Raw genomic sequence first — 22,703 nt, 5'->3', positions numbered from 1 at the left:
AAAACAGTATACACATGGGCAGGTTTGAACAGAGTTCATAGTAACTGGTGAGAGACAGGCATGTAATGGGGACATGGGAATGGCTGTGGAAGGAGGTGGCCTTGGTCCATTACCCTGTCTAGGGCTCCATTTGGCCTTGAACCAGCACTGATTCCTCCCAGCAGGATGGGACGAATTGTGTGTCACTCATTTGCTATGCTACCATCCAGCTCATTAAGTACCAGAGCTGCTACTCAAACTTGTGTCGAACTGCTACTTGAACTTGGGTCATCTGTCTCAGCTTTATCACCCTGACCCATAGACTGTAGGTATATCTACATCATCACACTCTAAGTAAAGCAAGAAGAATGAATATTTACATTATAACTAACCTTAGTAATTCATTACTTTTTCATTTTCCTTTTTAATTGTGCCTGTTAAAGAGTATAGCTGCAGACTTCTTGCACCCTTTTCTGAAATATGACTGCCAGTCCTGCCTTCTCTTAAGCAAGATGAATATCTTGACCAAAGGCCTACATGTTAAATGTAAGAACTATTCATAATTACCTGTTGCGTTTGAGATCTCTCCTTTTGAACACGGAACACAGTTAAAGCAACACACTGGCTGTCCTTTTTGTGGAGCCTTTCTGTACCCAGGAGAGCAGCTTTCACTACACACAGAGCGAGGGATCTAGACAAAAGGATTACAATTGTATCAGTGTTACTTAGTAAAAATTCAAATACATATTCACCTGTAGTTTGGGAAAAATGTGGTTCAAACCCAACAAGTGGTGCCTCTGTATTGATACTATGGTGGTGGAGAATGGGATGAATGTGTACGAGCCTTAGTTTTCATTAAGGAATGGAAGTACCTTATGTGGCATCTTTTCTGTATGCTTTTGGGTGATGTGGTAAAGAAATTTGCTCCCTTGATAAATTTCACAGGATCATATAGTCAGCAAATCATGCTGTGGCCATATAAAGGAAACAACCAGCATTAAATAGCTGTTTATTCTTGATGTTGAGTTAATTTAGCGAGCACTTGTTTGAAAAATATTTTTTTTTCTATTTGCTGCTATGTAAAATACAACAAAACAATATAACTTTTCACCTTTTTTCTTTTATTACTCATCTCAGTCTTGTAGCTTACATCAAACCAATGATAATCCTTATAAAGTTCAGTCAAACACAATGGAAAGAGTATCATTCAATGAAAATATTTATTTTATGACTTTTACCAAATTTACTTCATCAAATCTGGAAAAAAGGGACCAACATCAGTATTTTAGATTAAATACATTTCCCAGGAGTCACAAAACTAAGGAAAATGTATGTTTCCTTACATATTCACTGATCTTAAAGATTATTTTGTTAGTTAGTAGTGGTGGGGAAGGGCACCCCAAACACACATAAGGGGTGTACAATACTGAATATATACATATATTTAAATGATAATAAGCTAGTTTTAAGAAGTTGCCAATGGCTTTGAATTCATACATCTTGAAGGTTAGATGACATCCTCAGTGCTCTTGTATTAGTTACTACCCCACCCCCATACGCCACATGGTATCTGAAGTGAAGAAATACTTATAGAAATGTCTGCAGAAGTAAAAGTAATGGCAGCTTTCTATGACAAAATTTAATGTACTCCTCATGTGAGTGGATTAGATGAGAAGCCTGAAAAGCTAGAGTGTGCTAAATTCCTGAATCACACTTTGATAAATTCATTATTAACTTATCAATTATATTAAATTAGACAACATGTGTTTAGAGGAGTGCATTAAAAGGCAGCTAGTGCCTCAAGCTTTGCAGACATTTAAGTTCCCCATTGATCTTGAATATAATGATGAAATGGTTAAATATTTTATTGGTTTGTTTGATATTCATGGGTTTGAACTTAACGCAGTTGATTATAAAGTACAGCAAATGGAAAACCGATAATTTGCTATGTGAAGCCGATAACTTGAATATGACTGCTAGAAGTGATTTGTTATTTTATTATTACAAAAACACTTATGAGAATGTTTTTCTTAAGAATGATCGAAGATGTGATGAAATAGTTTAGCGTAAACAGAAAAAGTTACTTAGGGATTTAAAGCAATATGCAAATATGGTAGCATATCTATTTAAATTCAATGGAAATAAAGGGTAAATTCTTATAGGAAAGAATTTTTTTGGTAAGAATGTTAACCATCAGGTGTGTTTTATACCTGACCAAACTGGAAGCTAACAGAATGGTAATAAGTCTGCCCTTATAACTGAAAAAAGAGTGGCTGACATTGAAGAATTTCCCCCTTTGAGAAGCCTGGATAGGGAAAAACATAATGTAGAGTACAATTCAGATTTTACAATGACAAGAGGAAAAGGGAAAGGGAAAATAAAAGCAAAAACATAGATATAGAGGGACATGAAGACAGAATTGCACACACATTGACAAGATACCACATTTACAATTCCAGTACTGTACAAATCAGCCCTGAACATTTTTCTGTATTTGAAAAAGGGCTAAAATCTGTGCCATTGTGTAAACTTAATATTAATGACACTTTGGTAGAGCTCAAATTATTTATTAGAAAATTAAATGTGACTCTCTTTTATGATGGCACAGAAAAGGTTATCAGAAAGCATAAAGAAAATACACAGAAGAAAATATATTTTTAATCCTATTTTGCATCCTAGTTTACAAGTGCTTGAGACAGCATGTATGGCAGACTTATATTATCTGTCTGTAGATAAAAATTTATAAAGAGCATACAATTTCACACATAAAGAGAAATAGACATTGAATGGCTTAACCCAGAATTCTAATAGAAGAATAATATAGCCAGATAAGGGTTGGGGGGACAGTGCTATATGACACCATAAAGTATTCTAGCGTTATGTTTCACATCCTTCATGATAGCTCAACATATTCTTTGATTTCTAGAAATGAAATAAATATTGCACATCATACAACAGATTTGTTTCTCAAAGATTTAAGGATAGATGAAAAGATTTATTTTAAAACCTATGAATTTTTGAGTGTTAATAAACCGAAAGTCTCATCAATTTTTGGAATTCCAAAAATTCACAAGAATATTAGGAATCAACCATTTAGGCCAATTGTAGCCATGAAGGGATCAAAATCTCATGCCATAGCTGTGTATATTGATAGGTCCTTGAAATTTGTATTGCAAAAGAGAATCCATATGTTAAGAGAGTCTTGGGACTTTCTGGGGAGGCTTACCCTAGAATTAATAACAGAGAACGTGTTTTTTTTAACCATAGAAATTGTTGATTTGTTTTCCTCCATTCCTTCAGACAAAGTTTTGGATTTATTTCAAGAAACACTTTCCTGTTTTAATGTATTGAAGAATGAAGAAGTAAACTTGTTGTTTGAATTGGTTAGAGTAGTCTTGGAAAGCAATTTTTTTTATTTTTTGAGGAGGAAACCTTTCGACAAACAAAAGGTGATGCAATGGGTGTGGTTTTCCCCCTGATCTGTGCAAACCTGGTTCTATTGGGATGGAAGAATTTATATGTGTTTCCTTCAAAGTTCTATGCATCCATTAATCTATATTTGAGATTCTTGGACAACATATTTATTTATTGGGATGGACTTGAGGAAGAAATCAGTGACTTCATCAACTATTTAAATAAAACAACTACTTTTTGCAATTTACACACTCTTATCATAAATATCCTATCAATTATATAGACACAGGGATTGAAATTGTTGAAGGTAGTTTCAGGTTCAAAGTTTATAGGAAACCTAAATTTTGCAACTCGTGCTTACCCTTCACCAGTGCTCACCCATTTTCACAGAAAAATGCTTGGTGAAGGAACAATGTATTCGAGCTGCTAGGATGACATCTCGGCATGAGGATCTAATTAAGAAAATCACATTTGTTTCAAGGCTATTTGTGGACTGGGGTTATCCTAGGTTTATTGACACTAAAGAACATAACAAGCATGCAAGGAAACAAGCAAGTGACATACTTGTTCTGAATGCTCTTTACAGCCATAGTTTCATCTTTATTTTTACAGGGAGAAAAGTGTAAGGATTGTCTGTTTAGCACTAAAGCTGTATGCAGCCCCTGTGTTATCTTTTGGTCATTCTTTATTTATCAGTCTTGGACAATCTGTTGAAGGTTTTGCAACAACAAGTCCAGTGTTGAATGAAGAAGATGTCCTATGAGCGACATGTCTGGCTTCTGACTGGTCATAGCATGAACAGTATTTCTGAATATGAGCAAGAAACTGGACATGTTTTTCTGGAGAGTAGATATATAAGTTGCCATGATTCAAATTTTTATTTAGGGCTTTGTAAACGTTTCACAAGGCTTATTAGTTGCTGAATGACAAGAGTAGATGTAATATGTTGAATGCCGTTTTTATGAAGGAATGTCTAGAAGTCATCTACAAGAAATTGAAGGCAATTATCTCTTTTTAGTTGCCGTAGCACTCCAGTTCTAGCAAAAAGTCATCTTGCTACATCAGTGATGTGGCACGAAGTAGAAGAACTCATGGGAATGATCTCTGGCCATGTAGAACATTCATTGAGTATGAGAAAAATTGCTGTTTCCATAAATGACCTGGTAAAAGCAACATGGATCCACTGCCATGCTGATCTTGGCCATTCCCACAGACACAGTGGTGCACATTCTGGTGGATCTGATGACCAGTGCACTTCATTGCCAACTGTTCCTTTTGTTGATCTTCTATCTTGTTCAGTCTTGTTGTTCTATCTTGACCACCACACATAACATTGAAATGGTGCCAATATTCTCACTACTCCAAGATGACCCTGTTGAAGTTCCAACATTGTAGGTCATATTGCAGTATATAAGATAATCCTTAATACCCACATCACATAGTCACCATTAAGGTAAGTACGTCTTGGTTTCAGACAATAGTCAGCTCATAGATATTTGTGATTGGATAATCAAAAATTTTGCATCACAATATACACTTATGTTAAAACTTTGTCACATCTAGTTTCTGTTTTTGTCATGTTGATTGTAATTGGAAGTCTCTCAACTTTTTCACTTAATTTTTCATGTTCATTCAAAATTAGAAATTGTGCAATCCCCATGCATGGTGCTGTTTTTATTTTAGACCAATCGTTCTCCGTTTCTCTTTACTATTCTAATTACTTTCACCCCATGCCCCTTAAGACTGGTGGTAGCTACTCTATTCTTCCCTTTTTCTCCCACCCCTCTCATTGTCTTCTGTTTTGTACATCTTGCAATGTCTAGAAATCTCCTGTCCAGCTCGTCCTTCTGGTTCTTCTGTCTAGGCGTACTTCACAATATGTTTCATGTCTGCCTCTTCTTTCATGGATCTCCATCATCTTGAGTCTGTTTTTTTTGTTAAATACCATCTGTAAAACACTCTTAATATGTGTTCCCACTCCCCTGTGCATTTCCTGCATCTCTGATCTTTTTTGAGGATGTTTTTTCCATTGAGTTTCCATGGTCTGCCATCCTTGTTCCTTCTAACATCCTTTCCTGATGTCTGTCTTTGTGAATTCCTTCACTTTCCCTTTCAGCTCTTCATAAATCATTATGCTTTTTCCTTTATTCTGTTTTCTGCCATGTGCCTCTCCATGTTCTTTTCTCTTTTCTTTCCTTTTCACAGATTTCTACTTCCTCCCTCTTCTCCAGCCTTTTTTTTCAGTCTGGTGTCTGTCAATCATTCATTTTGTATTAATCAGCACTTCTGTATTACTTTCTGTAGGGTTTTAAATATTGTCTCTCCTGCCCCTTCCTTCATTAATGTCACCTCTTCTCTTATCCTCTTTTCCTTCCATTTTCTACCTTTTTCTTTCATGCAAAAGTGCCCCATCTTCTTTCCTCGCATATGTCTCTTTCTTTCCCTTGTCCCCATGACAAGTATTCCCACCTCCTTAGTGCCTCCTCATTCATTCTTTTATATTTAACCACCATCCTATTTGTCCTCTCTCATCTTGCCTGTTGGTCTTCCCCATTCTTCTTATTCACTTAAGGAGGTTATATGCAAAGGCCTGCTTGGGTATGGGAGCAAGTCCACAGCCCTGTTTTTTTCATACTCAGTCTCCTCCATTCTCTTTTGTATCCATTGGGTCCATTGGCATATTTCTTAGTACATATGCTATAAGTGAGAGAATCAGCATTCTGATTAATCAGTTCTACCTAGTTAGTTGGATGATTTATATCCCCTCCTGTCTAGTATTCCCTGTATTTTCTTTCTCTCATCCTCCAAATTTTTTGTATCATATCACTTAATGTGTGGAATCCCAATGTAACTAACATCATCAATCAAATGGAAGCTCCTAGTCCTTTTAGACTTAAGACTAGTATTTTAGTCCCAGTAAAATAAACAGGACCAGTATACCCAACCAAAAATGCTCAGTAGAGGTAGAAAATGCACCAGAAAGAGGTATGTCTCTGCTTTATCAGTCAACCAGCGCTCTATTGAATCCCCAAGAAGTATACAGTCAGCACTCAAATAACCAGTAGACAGAAGTTTCCCAGTCTTTTATTATTGTACCCAAGAGCTACTTAGTGTCACAGAGGATTACAGGGTTCAATCACTGTTTTTTATTGTATAGTGAATGGGAATGATTAGGCCTAGTAGTCAATCGGTGTGTGTAGGTGTTTAAGAGTGGGTTGAACCCTTTATTCAAATTTGTGCCGATAAGTAAACCTAGTCCTCGCATTCCTATTGGCTTATCAGGGAGATCATAAACCACCAATCAGAATTGTTACAATTCCATCTATAGTTTAAATAATTTAAATATATCACCAATCAAAATTATGGGGGTATTATGGTCACTGATACAGATATCTACAAACAGAAAATCCTGAACCTACTTGGAGATATCCGATACTACAACAACACAAATGTTGGAGACGTTTCTGAGGTATACAAACAAATCAGCACCAAAATTACCAACCTCTATGAGGAATGATTGATCAGTGAGAAACTGTCAGATTTTCTAATGGTCCCATTCCTAAAACTACTTCAATTCTTCAGCATCCCATACCTCACAAGAATATTACCAATCCTCCATACAGGCCACTGGAAGCAAATGGCAGTTCTGTTATGCAATCCATTGCCATATACCTGGACTACAACATCAAACATCTCACAGAGAATAACCCCTCATTTGTTTTAGACTCTATGGACTTCCTCCAGAAAATCAAGGACATCCCAGTTGACAAGGATTCCTTTCTGTTCACTATTGATGTGGAGTCCCTCTACATGGTACTTCTCCACAGCTACTTTATCAAGGCCATGACTGAGACTTACATCAGGGATTTTTGCAGCTTTGCTTGTTGAAATGGAAGTTTTTGGATACCTATTATCCATTCTACTAACAAACAATGACTTCAGGTCCATCGAGCACATCTTCAAACACACCACCAGCATAGCACTGGGGGCGGCCATGGCCTCTAGCTTAGCTAACACAGAACTGGGGAAATGGGAAGCTGAAAATGTATACAACTCCCATTTTATCAACATATGGGGTGCTATTTCCACTATATTGATATCTTTATCAGTTGGAACAGTGACCTCAGCATGCTCAACAGTTTCATTGACCACATTAGTACCACAACAAACTTCCTCCGGTTTATGACAAAATACAGCTAGAACAAGATGCACTGCTGAACTAAAGCATGATCAGTACCATAAGCCTACAAGGGTAAACCTTTTACTACATGCACACAGTATGCACCCCCACAGACTTAAAAGAAATGTTATTAAGTCTCAGGGACTCAGAATAGCAAGAGTATCAAGGGAATTAAATACTTCATGAAGAACATTCCTAACCTGGAAAAAGACTTCCTTCCTAGGGATACTGCAATGGACTGCTTATGGATATTTTAACATCTATTATCCTAAAAAAATCTAAAGGCGAACTAAGGACATTTCCCACTTTCAGAAACACAAGTGTGACCTCCTTAGAATTGAACAATGACAAATGGAACTGTAACATGATATTAAAATACTCACTGGACTACCAAGAAACCATCAAAGTCATTCTAGACAATTGATCCATCATAAGAGACAACAGGACTATCTGGCATTATTTCCCTGCACAGAAGGAACTTCACCCTGAGGAGAGGTAAGAACATAAGGGATTTTCTTGACAAAATTTAACCAATGACCACTACGGTAGAAGGAACATTCCCTTGCAGTAACCCTCCTTGTGTTTACTGCGGCTACATGAGCCAAAAAAAAACTTTTACTGTCCCAACAACCACATTGAATTCCCCACACATGTTAGGGGAGATTGCAACACCGAAGTGGTAGTATATTGGGTACAGTGCACCAGATGCAAAGCTTTTTATGTAGGAAAAACAGTTAACAAACTAAAATCAAGACTAGCCAAACACCTGCATGACCTAAGATACCTCAACCTTTCAAACACTGTGTGCATGCAAAGCATAATGCAGGGCACAATGTCTTCAAATTCCACTTTCTCTACCATATTTTTAAAAACCAATCAGATGGTAACCACAATGATTTACTGAAGAAAAAGGAACTAATATGGCAGGTTCATCTAATGGCCCAGAAAAAAAATAGGACTGAATACCAAAGAGTCTATCGTCCTGATCCTAAACCTCAGAAAACTTGACCACTATAAATATCACTTAGGATTAAGATCATTTTTTACATTAGCTTTCCACAGCACCAGCTCAGCTTATAGATTGGTACCATAAGGTTTTTCATTGCCTTTGCTTAAGTTTTGGAGTGCTAGATGTTATTTTTCTACTACCTTCACTATAGCTCTTGATTAAATTCTGGAATACTAGATTCCATGTTTTTATCTCCACTGTACCTTGCACCTGGATTCACTTTTTATTGGTAGTTTTTTTTTTTCATTTAATTCATTTACTTGCTTTCTATCTGTAGTTTTTATTTGTAATTCATTTAAAGTGATATGAGGGTCTTCATATTTAGCAGTTTCAGTCTTTTCAGTTTTGATTATTATTTTGATTATTAACTTGAATCTCTACAATTATGATTTTTTGTTAAAAACCTATTAGAAACGTATTAAAAGTTCCCATTAGAGTATGATTGCATCCCTGAAGAAGAAATTTGAAAGTGCAGCAAATATTTAATATAGTTAACTTATTTAGGTACCCATCTGACACTCTTAACACATGAATTAAATTACTTTGGTTTGTAAACACTCCTGTTTTACACATTGCATTTTACTCATTGCATTTTAGTGACTGAATGTTCAAAAGTTATTTAAACTATAGATAGAATTGTAACAATTCTGATTGGTGGTTTATTTAAATTATTTAAACTATAGGTGGAATTGTAATAATTCTGACTGGTGATTCATGATCTCTGTGATAATCCAATGGGAGTGTGAGGACTGGGTTCACCTTTCAGCGCGAATTTGAATAAAAGGTTCAGCACACTCTTACACATCTACAAACACTGATTGGCTGCCAGCCCTATCCACTCCCATTCACTATACAATAAAAACAGTGACTGAACCCTGTACTCTTCTGTGACACTAAGTGGCACTTGGATGCAATAATAAAGGACTGATTAACAAACTTCTATCTACCAGTTATTTGGAGTGTCTACTATATATTTCTTGGGGATTCAAAGAGACACTTGCTGACTGATAAGGCAGAGATATATCTCTCTCTGGTCCATTTCCTACATCTATTGAGCATTTTTGGTTGTGTATATTGGTCCTGCCTATTTCACTGGTACTAAAATGCCACTCAAGTCTGAAGGAACTAGGACCTTTTCTGGATACAGGTCTACTTTTCCTTTGTGAGTATACCGTAGCATACTGTAACTAACATAGTCACAAAATCAGATTGCATTATGGTGGCTCACTGTATTACCAGAGGTCTAAACAATAAATTGCTGATCTTGAGGCACTCCTGCATTTGGAAGCATCTTTGCTAGTGTGGTTACTGAAACATAGTTTAGTTGCAAAGAGAGCACTGCCTTTAAACTAGGGTGTTGTGCTTTTCCTGCTTTCAGGTCCAATTGCAACTGTGTTTGAGACTTCATATTTATCAGTGAATTTATTACTGTCAAGCAAATCCCTAGGGGCTCTCAAACTGAACTCATTGAACTACGTATTATTTTAGGTAGTTAATTATCAGCTAATAGCTTGTTATGGGACACTGTGTTATGGGACAAGACCAGCTTATTAAAATATATATTAATTTCAGTTTATTAATGATGCTATAATATATTGCTAAAAAGCAAATATAATTTGTATGCAAGGCTGGGAAAAATACAGCTTCATAAGCCACAGTATTACTGTCTTTTAAACTGCATTCTTTTAGTATGTAATAAAAAAGAATAGTATGTGTTGCAGTTACTACAAAAGGAATTTGTAGCCTGACTCCTCCAGGCTAGGAGTGTGTTGTTGCTAGGGCAGGTTTGAAACATCCAAGGTCAAAAACAAGACCCATTGGAAGCAGGTGGATCATGTATAGTTAGGTGTTCATGTGAAGTCTGAAGCAAAAATCACAAGGGATGAGGACATTTGCAAAGTTTTCTATAGGACACAGTCACTGTAATGTAATGAGAGTACATGACCAGGTCTGATAAGAAAAATGTATAAAAAATGTGGTTTGTCTCTGTTCAGAGAGACTATTTTGACATCTGCTATGAAGACTGTCTCCCAGTGCTGTAAGAATAAATTTTTGTTTGCACATCCTGAAGTGTTGTTCCTGACTAAAGGCATATAAGGTTAATTCTTAATGTTATTTATTTATTTGCCTTTGCCTCCTGATGATCATATCAGATTCTTTAGTGTTCTAAATGATCTCACTATTAGCAAAATCTCCCTTATTTTGGGTGACTTTAACTACCCTTCAATATCTAACTCTCTGCTTTCCATTTTTGCAATTGTTGCTTCCATTCCTAATCTTTTCACTCGTAGCTCATCCATCTTTATTCCAATCTCTCCCATTCTTCCCTCTGTCTGTCCTTATTGCCATTGCTAGTGTGGCATGGTCTGATATTTATCTCGCTTGTATTCCTGTTATCTCCACCATTTTTAGAGTTTCCTCTTTCCCTAAAATCCTGACGACTGTACTGGCATGAATCAACCTGTTACTGGTAAATGTGTATTTCCTGTTTTCAGGGTCTCTTTCCTACCATATACTCTTCCACTGTCCTTTCTTCATGATCCTTTCGATATCTGTTGTCATCTTTATACTGCACTCTCTTTTACCAAAGAGCCTGCCTTTCTTGAAATCTAATGTGACATTGAAATCCCCTGCAATGATTTCCCCTCCATTTGTTTTTATCTAATTCTATTTTTTTCAAAGAACCTGCTGTAAAAGTCCTGTAGATCCTTGCTTAGGGAATACAGGTTCCTTATTGTACATCTCTTTCTGTTTATTGTTCCTTGCCAAGTAATCCATCTCCTCTCCCTACTTTTCTGCACTCTTTTGGTCACTACTTTCTAAAAAGGGTGGCCATTTCCCTCTTGCCACCTCCTGTTTTATTGTCTGTTTCACATTTGGAGTACTATGTGCTCATGACTTCCCCTCCCTCTTTTACTTTTCATGTGGTCTCTTGGAGCAGTACCACATCCCTCTATTCATTCTCTCGTGTATGTTTTCCCTTGTGATAGGGCACAAAGCCCCCCAAACACCCCCATGTTCTAGTTTACCACTTTCAGTGTGTGTTAATTCCCTTTTGATCTCTTTAAATGTCTCTCATCTCGTGAGTTTACATGCTGAGTTGGGTCTGCTGTCCTTTGCCTCTATTCAGCTCCTCCCCCACATGATTGGATTTCTCATCCTTTGGCCTGTAATTTGAGTGCCTCTGGACTTGGGTGGTAAACCTTGTCCTTTTTTTCAGTTCTGTTTTGGCCCATTCCTTCTTGCTTTCACTTCTGCTTAATTGTCTCCTATCAGTTGTTTGCACCTATTTATCTCTACCCTTTTACATAGTTGCTACTCATGTCCTTTGATTTTAATTTTACTTTTGTGACAGTGTCATGCCTTCCATTTCACTGTGCTTGAATACATTACAGGCAAGCCTAAGACTGGTTTTCCATAATTATTTCTGTCCCCACTTCTCTCATTTTTCATTCAACTACTTTTCCCCAATGCTTCAAAGAGAAAGCTTAATGGTGTATGAAAATACAAATGTTATAAAATTTGTTGAACTTATGTACTGGAGCTTTTCTCCCCAGGACTCCACTGAAAAATGGTCTTTGTGCCCAGCCAGACTTCTCCAGTCAACAAATGTAAAATAAATAAATACACTGATAAATAATAAGACAGACCATATAACTATCTGCCTATCTGTGCCCCCTCCTTTTTACCGGTTCCTTTCTGTTACTGATGGAGTATGGAACATTAAAAATATATATGTATATTTCCTACCTTTGAATAGTGCTCCATGTTGATAGATACCATTATTGCTTTTCATTCTCATTTTCCCACTTTTCTCATTCTGATTATGTCCTCTGTATTATAGGAATGAAAGCGCCCAATATTAAAATTTCTTTCTTTGTCTCCCGCTTTGGTTGTTTAGCTTGTGATTTGGTTAATGGTAAACATTTTACATTGGTTCATGGGTGTTATTCAGTTAATTTGGTATGCCATTGTTGTGACTGTAGCAGAACAAAAACTGGATCATACAACCGCTGAAAGGGAAAGACCTATATTATGGATTGCTATGAGAAAACTGTAAGTTAAGCATATTTTGCATTGGACAGTTTGGTAAAGGCTCTGGGTTTTGAGCCTTCAAAAATTTGTTCCCTGATATTGTTGGGGAGAAAGATGTTCTGTGATGTTATTTTTGAGGCATTTGAAACAATGAACCATTTTTTTAATACAATAGAAACTAAGACACGTGTTTACCCTTAGAATGAGTATACTTATACAGGGGCAATGAATGCTATGAAAAATATACTGACAGTATCATTGTGAAATGATGTTATAACAGATCCTGATATGTATTTCACTAATAGATGTAAAGAATTACATAATGTGAAAAATGTATAATGAAAGACGTTTGCGGAAAGATGTATGCAAAATGTGGGCTACAGTGAAAGAAGTTAATGATATTGTACTTGTCTTATTAAATAGACAGTGTAAGGGTTACATTGAGGTACCCAGGACAACCTAAAATGTGCTATTTTGTGGAGCCAATAATCATTTAATTATAAGAAGCAAAGGTATAACATGTATAGGCAGGTATATTATACAGCTAAAAATTTTAAGTTACAATGTTATAAATGCAATCAAAAAATCACATTTATATTTTGATCATGAACAAGAACAGCATAAATCTGGTGAAAGACATGCTGCAGGAGACAGCAATGATATTCAGCAGGAGGAATCTGATGCCGAAGTATTACAAACTACTGTGTAAATAAAAATACAAGACTTGGGTGGTGTCGTAGATTCTGGAAATAGTGAAAAGGAGGAAGATGAAATACAAGTGAGCAAAGGAGATAAGGGAGACCAGCATTAGTTTTTTTTTTTTTTGTATGCAAAAATGAAAGAAAATGGACATCTATAAGAAATAAGGTACACATTCGAAAAATAAAACTAATCTTTTGGTGAGATACTCCGGTACAAGAAATTAGGAACTATATTTTGTTTAATTATCTCTTTAAGTGCTAACAGTATAATGAATAGTGAGAGAAGAGGTGAAAAAAAATAATTTTCCTTTTATATATGTTACTTATTTGGAACAGAAAGAGCAGGTTAAGCATTTATGAGGTGGAGAAATAGTTTTGTGTTTGGGAGGCAACAAATGTTCTTGTGTCAAGTTTTAGTAAATCCACAAAATATTAAAATTTTAAATATTCACAGACTAAATGCAGGAAGATTAATGATATGTGATTGCATCATTAAAGGTATATTATTAGGATAATTGTTTTGCATACAAGTCCTAAAGTAGTAGAAAGAACTTACTTGTTTGAGGAAGTAACTAAGTATTTAGGAGTTAATATGGAATTAGTTATTTTTAGTAAGTTCAGTTTTGACCTAAAGAAAGAAAGATTGGAAAAGATGCTATGGTTGGTAAGAGTATGATGTAAGACTATTTTATTTATTTATTTATTTTTTTTTTTTTTACAGATTTAGAGAAAGAAACACAGTATACTTATAAAAGGGGATTGTTAAGGACTGAAACTGATTTTACTCTGTATAGTCATTCTATGAAGGAAATAAATTATGGTAGTGGGATTATACATATCAGATCATGTTGCAGCAAGGACAGCTTTTGTTGATAATGAGGGATTATTAAAGAGGGGAAATGTATTAAACATCTGACTGGTGTTTGTAGTGAATTAAGGATTTTCAAGGAAGAAAGAAAGCTTGTTTAAAGATCATGTAGGGATGAAGGAATTTTATAGTAGATGGAGAGAGTGCTGGATAGCTTTAGATGTCAAAAAGTAGTGAATGAAGAAACATATAAACAGTATGGGGATACAGAATAATAGGTTAAGAAAATTGTATAACCATAATAAAATATAGGTAAGGCAGAAAAGTAAAATAATGAAAGGAAAAATAAAAGAAAAAATATACACTTATGGGTAGAAAAGAAGTAAATCCATTCTTAGGTAAGACAACTTTGATGAAAAAATTATATGAGAGGTTAAAAATGATAGGGAAAACTTAGAAAAAAATATGGTAATTCTGCTATGCAAACAGTAGAGAGGTATTTATGGAAAATGTAGCCCAATGGAGATGTAGCATATAGCAGTGAGTGGGATGTTGTGGAAATTTCTGATAGGATTAGAAGTGAACTTCAGAGAGGCATATCAATTGTAGAAGTGAATAATACAAATATAAGTAAGGCTAAGGTGAATTCACAGCCATTACATGACATAACTGGATATGTCTTTAATAAGGAAATGTGGCATGTGGAAAACAAATGCTTGCTAAATGTGCTTAATGAATAGTTTAGTAATGGTATGAGAAACAACATATGTTGTTTAGATGTTGTAAAGCTATTATGGAAGAAAGGAGAAAAGGGCAAGTTAACAAACTGTACATCAATATCTTTGAGTGATGTTGCTTATAAGATTTTAATGAGTACCTATCAAGAAAGGTTTAATAAGGCCATCAAGGAAGTAATAGGAGAGCGGGTAATGTGATAAAGGGTAGAAAAATGAAAGAAATGCTTATTATTGTTAAATCATTTATACAGAAACAAGAAGAAAAGTATTGAATAAAAAGATATATGTGTGATATAAAAAAGGCATATGACAGCATGAAACACAGGAAAATAACAAGAGGTTCTCCAGTTTGATCTTTGGCTGGGGTGCCTTCTGTGCAGAGTCTGCATGTCCTACCTGTGGTCGCGTGGGTTTCCTTCAGGTGCTCCGGTTTATTCCCACATCTCAAAGACATGCTGTAGGTGGATTGGACACTCTAAATTGGCCCTAGGTATGAGTGCATGCATGTTTGTGCATTCTGTGGTAGGTTGGGTGCCAGGCTGACAACTCAACACCGTAAAACTCCACTGCCAATCATGAGCGGACAGGTGATCCACTATGGTGACCCCTAACCGGGAAAAGCCGAAAAAAGAAGAAGAAGACTGCTGCAATATAGAGAAAGAGACTGACATTTTAAAATCTGTTTATCAGAGTTCATATGTTATTCCTGTACTAAAGGATAGATAGGAAAAAGATACCTATTCAGAAAGAGTTAAAGCTAGGATGCCCTTTGAGTGCTATACAGTTAAGATTAGTGACAAATTACATTATTCAAAAAGTAAAAAGAGACTGACTCATGCTAGTGTATGTTATGTGGGAAAAACTGAAATTCCACTGATTGTGAAATACGCTGGTTATATAGTTATAACAGTGAAGAATAAAAAGTGGACAGCTGAGGTGATGAGTATGTTAGTAATGGTATTATGGAATGTTAGATCATGTTTAATTAAGGAAAATAGTATGTTTATGGGGATGTAGTCCAGATAGGGGAAATATTTTAGGATGAGGGATATAGAAGTAATAGGTATTACATTTGGAAGTGTGGAATTTGTTAAAAGTCAGTGGCAGAATGTTTTAAATGATTTGTGGGACATTATTAAACTTTCAAAGTTATATGATTTATCATTTGTAAAGAAGGTCTGTTTTAATGCATTCAATGGTACCGGGTACTTGCATTATTGGGAGATGTCTTTGTTTGCAAGTTGTTTTCATAAAGCATATAAATGTATTTATTTATTTATTTTACATTTGTTTACCGGGAAAGTCTGACTGGATATATGTCCATTTTCAGCGGAGGTTCGGGGAGAAATGCTCCAGTAAGCAGAGTACAAAAACATTAGGAACAATGCTCAATGATTTATTTATTTTATGTATTTTTTATTTATTTAAATAAATAAATAAATGAATAAATAAATCATTGAGGATTGTTCCTAATGTATTTGTACTCTGCCTACTGGAGCTCTCTGATCCGCGGTGGTACAAAGGTAGCATTGTTGCCTCACAGCAAGAGATTCTCCTGTTTGATTCTCGGCTGGAGTGCCTTCTGTGTGGAGTCTGCATGTCTTCCCCGTGGTCGAGTGGCCTCCGAAAGACATGCGTGAATGGCGTGCCTTTGCTGAAGGTTGAGCGTCAGGCTGGCAACTCAGCACCATAAAAATCGACTGTCAATCATTAGTGGACCAGAGTTCCGCTGTGGCGATCCCTAACCGGGAAAAGCTGAAAAGACAAAACAAAAATTTTTTTTTTATTTATTTAGATATAAATGATTTCTTTTCTTTGCTTTGTGGGGTTCTAAATTAAATTCTGTCAAGAGAAGGTTGTTATATAATGAAGTTAGCAAGGGAGGTTTGAGTCTGATTGATCCCATTATTTTTTGGCGTGATTACATATCTGTTTTATTACAGTTTGTAGAGCAAAAGGTAATACTACATAAATTAAATACAAGCACATAGATTAAGCAGAGTAACTTAATGGCTGTGTTCAAAGTCAAGCAAGATTTATTAATAAACATAAGCGCTTTCACAGTTCCACAGACTGCTTCATCAATAGTTAAAGCTCACATCTTGATCTAACAGTTATATACCATTAGTAACAATTAATCAATCAACACTTAAAGAACACACATTTAAAATCATCAGCAAACAAAACAACATTAAACATAGCACTATTAAAAAACAATAAAAACTATGTACATAGGATCATAGGAGGTTACTAGGCTATTGGCCCTGAGGCCCTTATAAGCCTAGCCAAGAGTTTAGCCCATGTTTGGACAAATCAGCACCTGATGTCCCTGTCCAGCAGGGACATGGATGGAATCCCAGGGGTATATTTTGTGTTTCCCATCCAGTTATCCAGGATGCACTTAAAAAGGGGTAAAGAGATACTCTGTTTGATGTGGAGAGGGAGCCTATTCCATACATGGGGGAGTATCTGGGGCACACATCTGTCCCGCCAACAAGTCTTGTTGATGTCACAGACCAGGTTGAGGCTGTGCATGCGGGTTACTCAAGAGGAGCTTAACTTGTGGATATGCAGCAGTCCCACCAAGTTGGATCCATGATTGCCTTGTATGCCAGAAAAAGGTCACCTCTGAGGAGTCAGTATGAAACTGAGTAGAGTGATAGGGCTTTTAGCCTATCTGTGTATAGTAGATGTTTGAGGACCTGGATTCTGCTGCTGAGGAACTTCTGTGGTCTCTCCAGCTGCTGCATAGGCTTTGTGAGGTACATGCTGACAGGGGCATTGTACTCAATAATGGGCCTTATAAGGGAAGAATACAGGGATGTTATGACCTCCTTGTCCCTGGATGAGATACCCTTACTTATGAGGTGGGCCGTGTAGAAGGCTTTCCATACAATGGAAGCAACATGGTGGTCAAAAGTCAGGCTGCTATCAACCTGGATGCCCACAACCCTCACAGCTGACTGAGTGCTTAGGACATTGTTATTAATGTCATAATTTGTGAGAACGTCACTCTCCCCAAAGGGGATGATGATGCATTTTTTAGTATTCAGCTTGAGGCCATGTTTCTGGCACCAGTCATTTGTCTGAGTAAGACCCTCTTGGACGATGTCTACATCACTGGGGGAATTGATGACAGCACCCAGCTTGTAGTCATCTGCCAATTTGGTCAGCCATAGCCCACTGGTTTTGGCCTGTACCTCAGAAAAGTATATCCCATATAACAGAGGCCCCAAGACCGAACCTGGGGTATGCTGCTTGTTACAGGTCTACTGCTTGAGGTAGCTTTCCCTATTTTGACTACGTGGGTTCTATCAGTGCGTCAGTTTGCTACCCATCTGGTAACATATGGACTGATGCCTAGTTGAGACAGTTTATCTATTATGCCTGAGTGGGGAATGGTGTCAAAGGCTTTGGCCAGGTCAAGGTAGGCAGTGTGCACCGTCTTCCCCTTGCCCATGGCTTTGGTGACTCTCAAAGAAGTCCACCAAATTTAGCAGACATGATCTTCCCTTGATGAAGCTAAACTGTGTGGGATCAAGTATTTTGAGGCTGCCAATGTCCATGTTATCTGTTCCATGGCCTTGCAGATCAGGCTAGTTAGTCTGATGGATCTATAAATTCCCAGATCGGTGGATGCTCCACCTTTGTGTATAGAGATGACAGTGGCTGTCCTCCACTCAGCTAGGATGAAGCCAGTACTCAGGCTTTGGTTGAATAGGGTGCCTAATGGTGCTACAGGTTCCTGACTGAGTTCACATAGGATGCAGCCTGGGATGTCATCAGGTCCCATGGAGGCTGTATTTTGTGCCTTTCACTGAATCAGTCAGCCAGAAAGTTTGCTATATCTGCGGCATTTGCATATGTGGTGTCCTTGACCACCAGTTCTGAACAGATCTGGGTGCTTCCTTTAAGGTTGCAGACATATGTGAAGAAGAACTAATAGGTTCATAGGTAGGTATTAGGCTATTGGCCCAAGGGACTAAGTAAGCCTAGCCAACAAGGTTCCCTGACTTTTGCCACCCAAGAAAATTATTTTCCTGTGCCCCTGTCAAGCAGAGCCACAAAAGTGATCCCGGGGTGAATTTCTTATTTTCCATCCACTCGTCAAGATTTTTCTTGAAGAGTGCTAATGAGGAGCTTTGTTTGATATAGATGGATAGCTTGTTCCAGAGTATGGGAAGTCTCTGGGACAGGAATCTATCCCTCCAGCTTGTTCTGTTTATTGTGGTGACAAGGTTTAGGTCCCTAGAGCATGTAGCTCAGAGGGATTGGGATGTATTTAGGTGGAGCATGTCTAACAGCTCTGGGGTTAACATAGCTTTGCATGTTTGGTAGAGATCACCTCAGAGTAAGCAATATGCTATGGAATAAAGCTGGAGTTTTTTGAGATGGTCAGTGTAGAGCATCTATTTAAGGCTGGTAATCCTCTTTTTGAGGTACTTCTGAGGCCTTTCAAGCTGTTGTAGATGTCTTGTGAGGTACATTCCAAAAGGTGTATTGTACTCTATAATGGGTCTAATGAGTAATGAGTAGAGGGGAACAATGACCTCTTTTTTTCCTGGATGAGAACCCTTTTGTGATGAGGTGTGCCATGTAAAAGTATTTCCTGACCATGGTGGTGATGTGATTTTCAAAGGAGAGACTACTGTCTACCTGGGTCTAAATGACTCTTATCACACTTTTGGTGTTAGGTAGCCTGCCACCTATGTAGTAGTTCATGAATACAGAGTTTTTACAAAAGGGGATGACAATGCACTTTTTGGCATTGAGTTTGAGACAATGGCTCTGACACCAGGCATCTGTCTCAGTGAGGCCCTTCTGTGGGATGTCCACATCATTTGGGGACTCGATTATGGCTCCTAGTTTGCAGTCATCTGTGAACTTCATTAGCCAGAGACGTTCTGTGTTAGCCTGTACTTCAGAGAAGTAGATAACAAACAGGAGAGGACCCAGGACTGAACCCTGTGGTACTCCACTTGTCACTGGTTTGATGTTGAATTTGGAGTCTTCACATTTACAGTGTGAGTTCTGCCAGTGAGCCAGTTGGCAACCCACCTTCTGATATTGGGATTTATGCCTAGTTTAGAGAGTTTCTCTATAATTCTAGAATTTGGGATGGTGTTGAAAGCCTTGGCGAGGTCAAGATAGGATGTGTGAACCACCTTACCCTCGTCTACAGCTTTAGTGACTGCTTCAAAGAAATCATTCAGGTTCAGGAGACACGATCTGCCTTTCACAAACCTGAATTGGGTGCTGTCAAGAGTTTGGGGGTTACCAATGTCTTTGTTTATAAGTTCCATGATGATACATTCCATGGCCTTGCAGACCAGGCTCATCAGGCTAATAGGGTGATAGTTCCCGGGGCCCGTGGTAGCTCCCCCTTTGTGGACTAGGATAACTGTTTCTGTGCTCCATTCAATGGGCACAAAGCCTGAAGTGAGGCTATGATTGAGCATGGTACTAAGGTGGGGAGCCAGTTTGTTCTGACTTTCATGTAAAACGCAGCCTGGGATGTTGTCCAGTCCCATGGATGCTGTGTTTTTGGCTTTAAAGAGTGCAGTTTTTACCTGCATAGTTGTGATTACAGGGACTCTGCATTCTTCTGGTAAAGATATGCACTCTTTAGGGGGTGAGAGTGGGGTAAAGTTAGCACTGAATCTATCTGCCAGGATGTTGGCAATATTAGTTGGTTCTGTAATTTTCTTGCTATTGTGATGTAACTCAGAGCAGATCTGGGTGTTGCCATTGAGATTCTTGACATAGTTATAGAATGCTTTGTGGCTGTCCTTAGAATCAGTGACAATTTTGTTTTTGTAACTAGGTCTGGAGGATTTTATGAGGGATCTCAGCTTCTTATTGAGGCTGACCAGGAAGCTCCTCCACTCATGGGATTTTACTTTCTTTTGCAACAGTTTCTTCCTTCTGTTGTAGAGTTTGTTTATGGCAGGAGACCACCAGATTGATTTCCTTTTTTTGGAGGATAGGATCTTTGTTCTGTTAGGGATAGCATGATCCATGCACTCGTGTAAGTGCTTATAGAGTGCGTTTGTGTAGGATTCAGCAGTCATAACTGTTTTGTCCATCTGCATGGGTGTCATGAAGTCACCGCTTCTGTCTTAAGAAGCATGAAATTAGCTTTGGAGACATTTTTTACGGTGGTTTCTTTAATGGGGAGTGGGATGTGGATATCTAGGGCGATTAGCTTATGGTCAGATCTGACCAATGAAGAGTTGACCTCAGGTGTGGAACACCGGTCACTCATGTTAGTAATGACTAGGTCTAGGATATTGTTGCCCCTGATGGGAGAGTGGATAAGTTGATCCAGGGCTTTGGAATTTATGAATTCCAGAAAGTGTTGAGTGAAGGAGTTGGTACATGAGTAGTTTTCCCAATAAAGGGTGGGGTTGTTGAAATCACCCATTATTAGGGTGTTTGGTTGAACCCTAATATTTTCCAGTGTATCAAGAAAAGAGGCGTGGGAATCCTGGGACATGGTGAAGGATCTGCAGCAAGGAACAATTTGGATTGCAGTTTTGCCCAGAGTTAGTTGCACTTAGATAATCTCAGATGCATTATGCTAAGCAACTAGCTTGGAGGTGTGAATATCCTTAATGAATATGGACACACCTCCACCTTTAGTGTTCTGGTCCAGGTTAGATGGCTGAAAGGTGTGTTATGAATTATGGCCTGGTAATGCAGGGGTGCTCTCTGGATCCTTGAACCAGGTCTCAGTCACTGCACAGATATTCATGTTCTCCATTTTAAGGAGTGCCTTGAGTGAGTACATTTTGAGGTTTAGACTTCTAGCATTGAGTGGCATTACCCTCAGTTTTTGCTTGCCTGTACCTGTTACGGTGGAGAATTTGTCATTTGGACCTTGCTAAAAAAGGCACTATATGGGGCAGCAAGAGCCTTAGCCAGTATCTGGAATCCCAGGGGTGACAGGTGCAGGCCATCTCTGGCAAAGCATCGTGGTCTGTCGACCATGTCATCCCAGGCAGACAGATACTAGATCCCCTTAGAATGACACCAGAAGCTTAACCAATTGTTGATGTCACTCATTTTGTCCTTGTAGTGCGGTATCATTCTGGGTGATGGCAGGATGCTACTCAGGGCTAGGGTCATACCTACCTGGGCTACAAGATTGGAGAGCTCTTCCATGTTTATTTTCATGTATTCCAGGGATGTACATCCCAGGTCATTCACACCAACATGGACAATGACAGAGTCATAGTTGTACTTGTTATGGAGTGACCTGAGTGCATGTGTTATGTGGCAGATCCTGGCACCCAGCAGGCTGCTGACAGTAACCTTCTCCTTGTTTAGCCTGGTGAGTGGGACATCAGTATGCCTGACTATAGACTCACCTATGACTAGTCTGTTGGGTACATTGGTTTGCCTTATGGGCTGTGGTTGAGTGGCACACTGGGTTTGTGGGCTATGTGTCATTTGGTTTGTGTTGGGGGGGTGGAGGTTGCTTAGGTTTCTGCTTTGGAGGTCTCTGTTGCTTGGGAAGATTATTACTGACAGCCTCCACAAATGTTTTTATGTTTCTATGTGTGGATTTTGGTGGTGCAGGTTTAGTGGGACTATGTGATGAGTGTGGTGTGGTACAAGTGTTTACCTTCTCCTCTTGACTGTCAAGTCCAGTCTTGGTTGGAGAGAGCTTTGCCTCTAGTTTGGCTAGATAAGTGCATCTCTCACAGATTGTAGTACTGGATGGTAGGAGAAGAGGGTTGTCTGTGTAAATGAGGCAGTTGCTACATTTCCCCAAGACGCCCAGATTCATCAGGTAGACAGGAGAAACCATTGGGAGCTGACCCTTGGACATATCTGA

General features: G+C 38.1%; 1 protein-coding gene across 1 annotated transcript in view; it reads right to left on the bottom strand.

Annotated features, from left to right (window-relative positions):
* Positions 1-22,703, bottom strand: part of LOC122808221 (vomeronasal type-2 receptor 26-like) — a 174,343-nt gene that overhangs the window by 57,483 nt on the left and 94,157 nt on the right. Inside the window, exon 4 of the mRNA XM_044079183.1 lies at positions 547-670. Within this exon, the coding sequence (XP_043935118.1) occupies positions 547-670 (124 nt within the window). The remainder of the gene's footprint in view (positions 1-546; positions 671-22,703) is intronic.

Source organism: Protopterus annectens, chromosome 8.part0 (assembly GCF_019279795.1).
Source record: "Protopterus annectens isolate FY-2018-M chromosome 8.part0, PAN1.0, whole genome shotgun sequence".
NCBI classification, from domain to species: Eukaryota; Metazoa; Chordata; order Ceratodontiformes; family Protopteridae; genus Protopterus; species Protopterus annectens.
The sequence above is the reverse complement of the archived record's forward strand: the minus strand, read 5'-3'. Positions and strand labels throughout refer to the sequence as shown.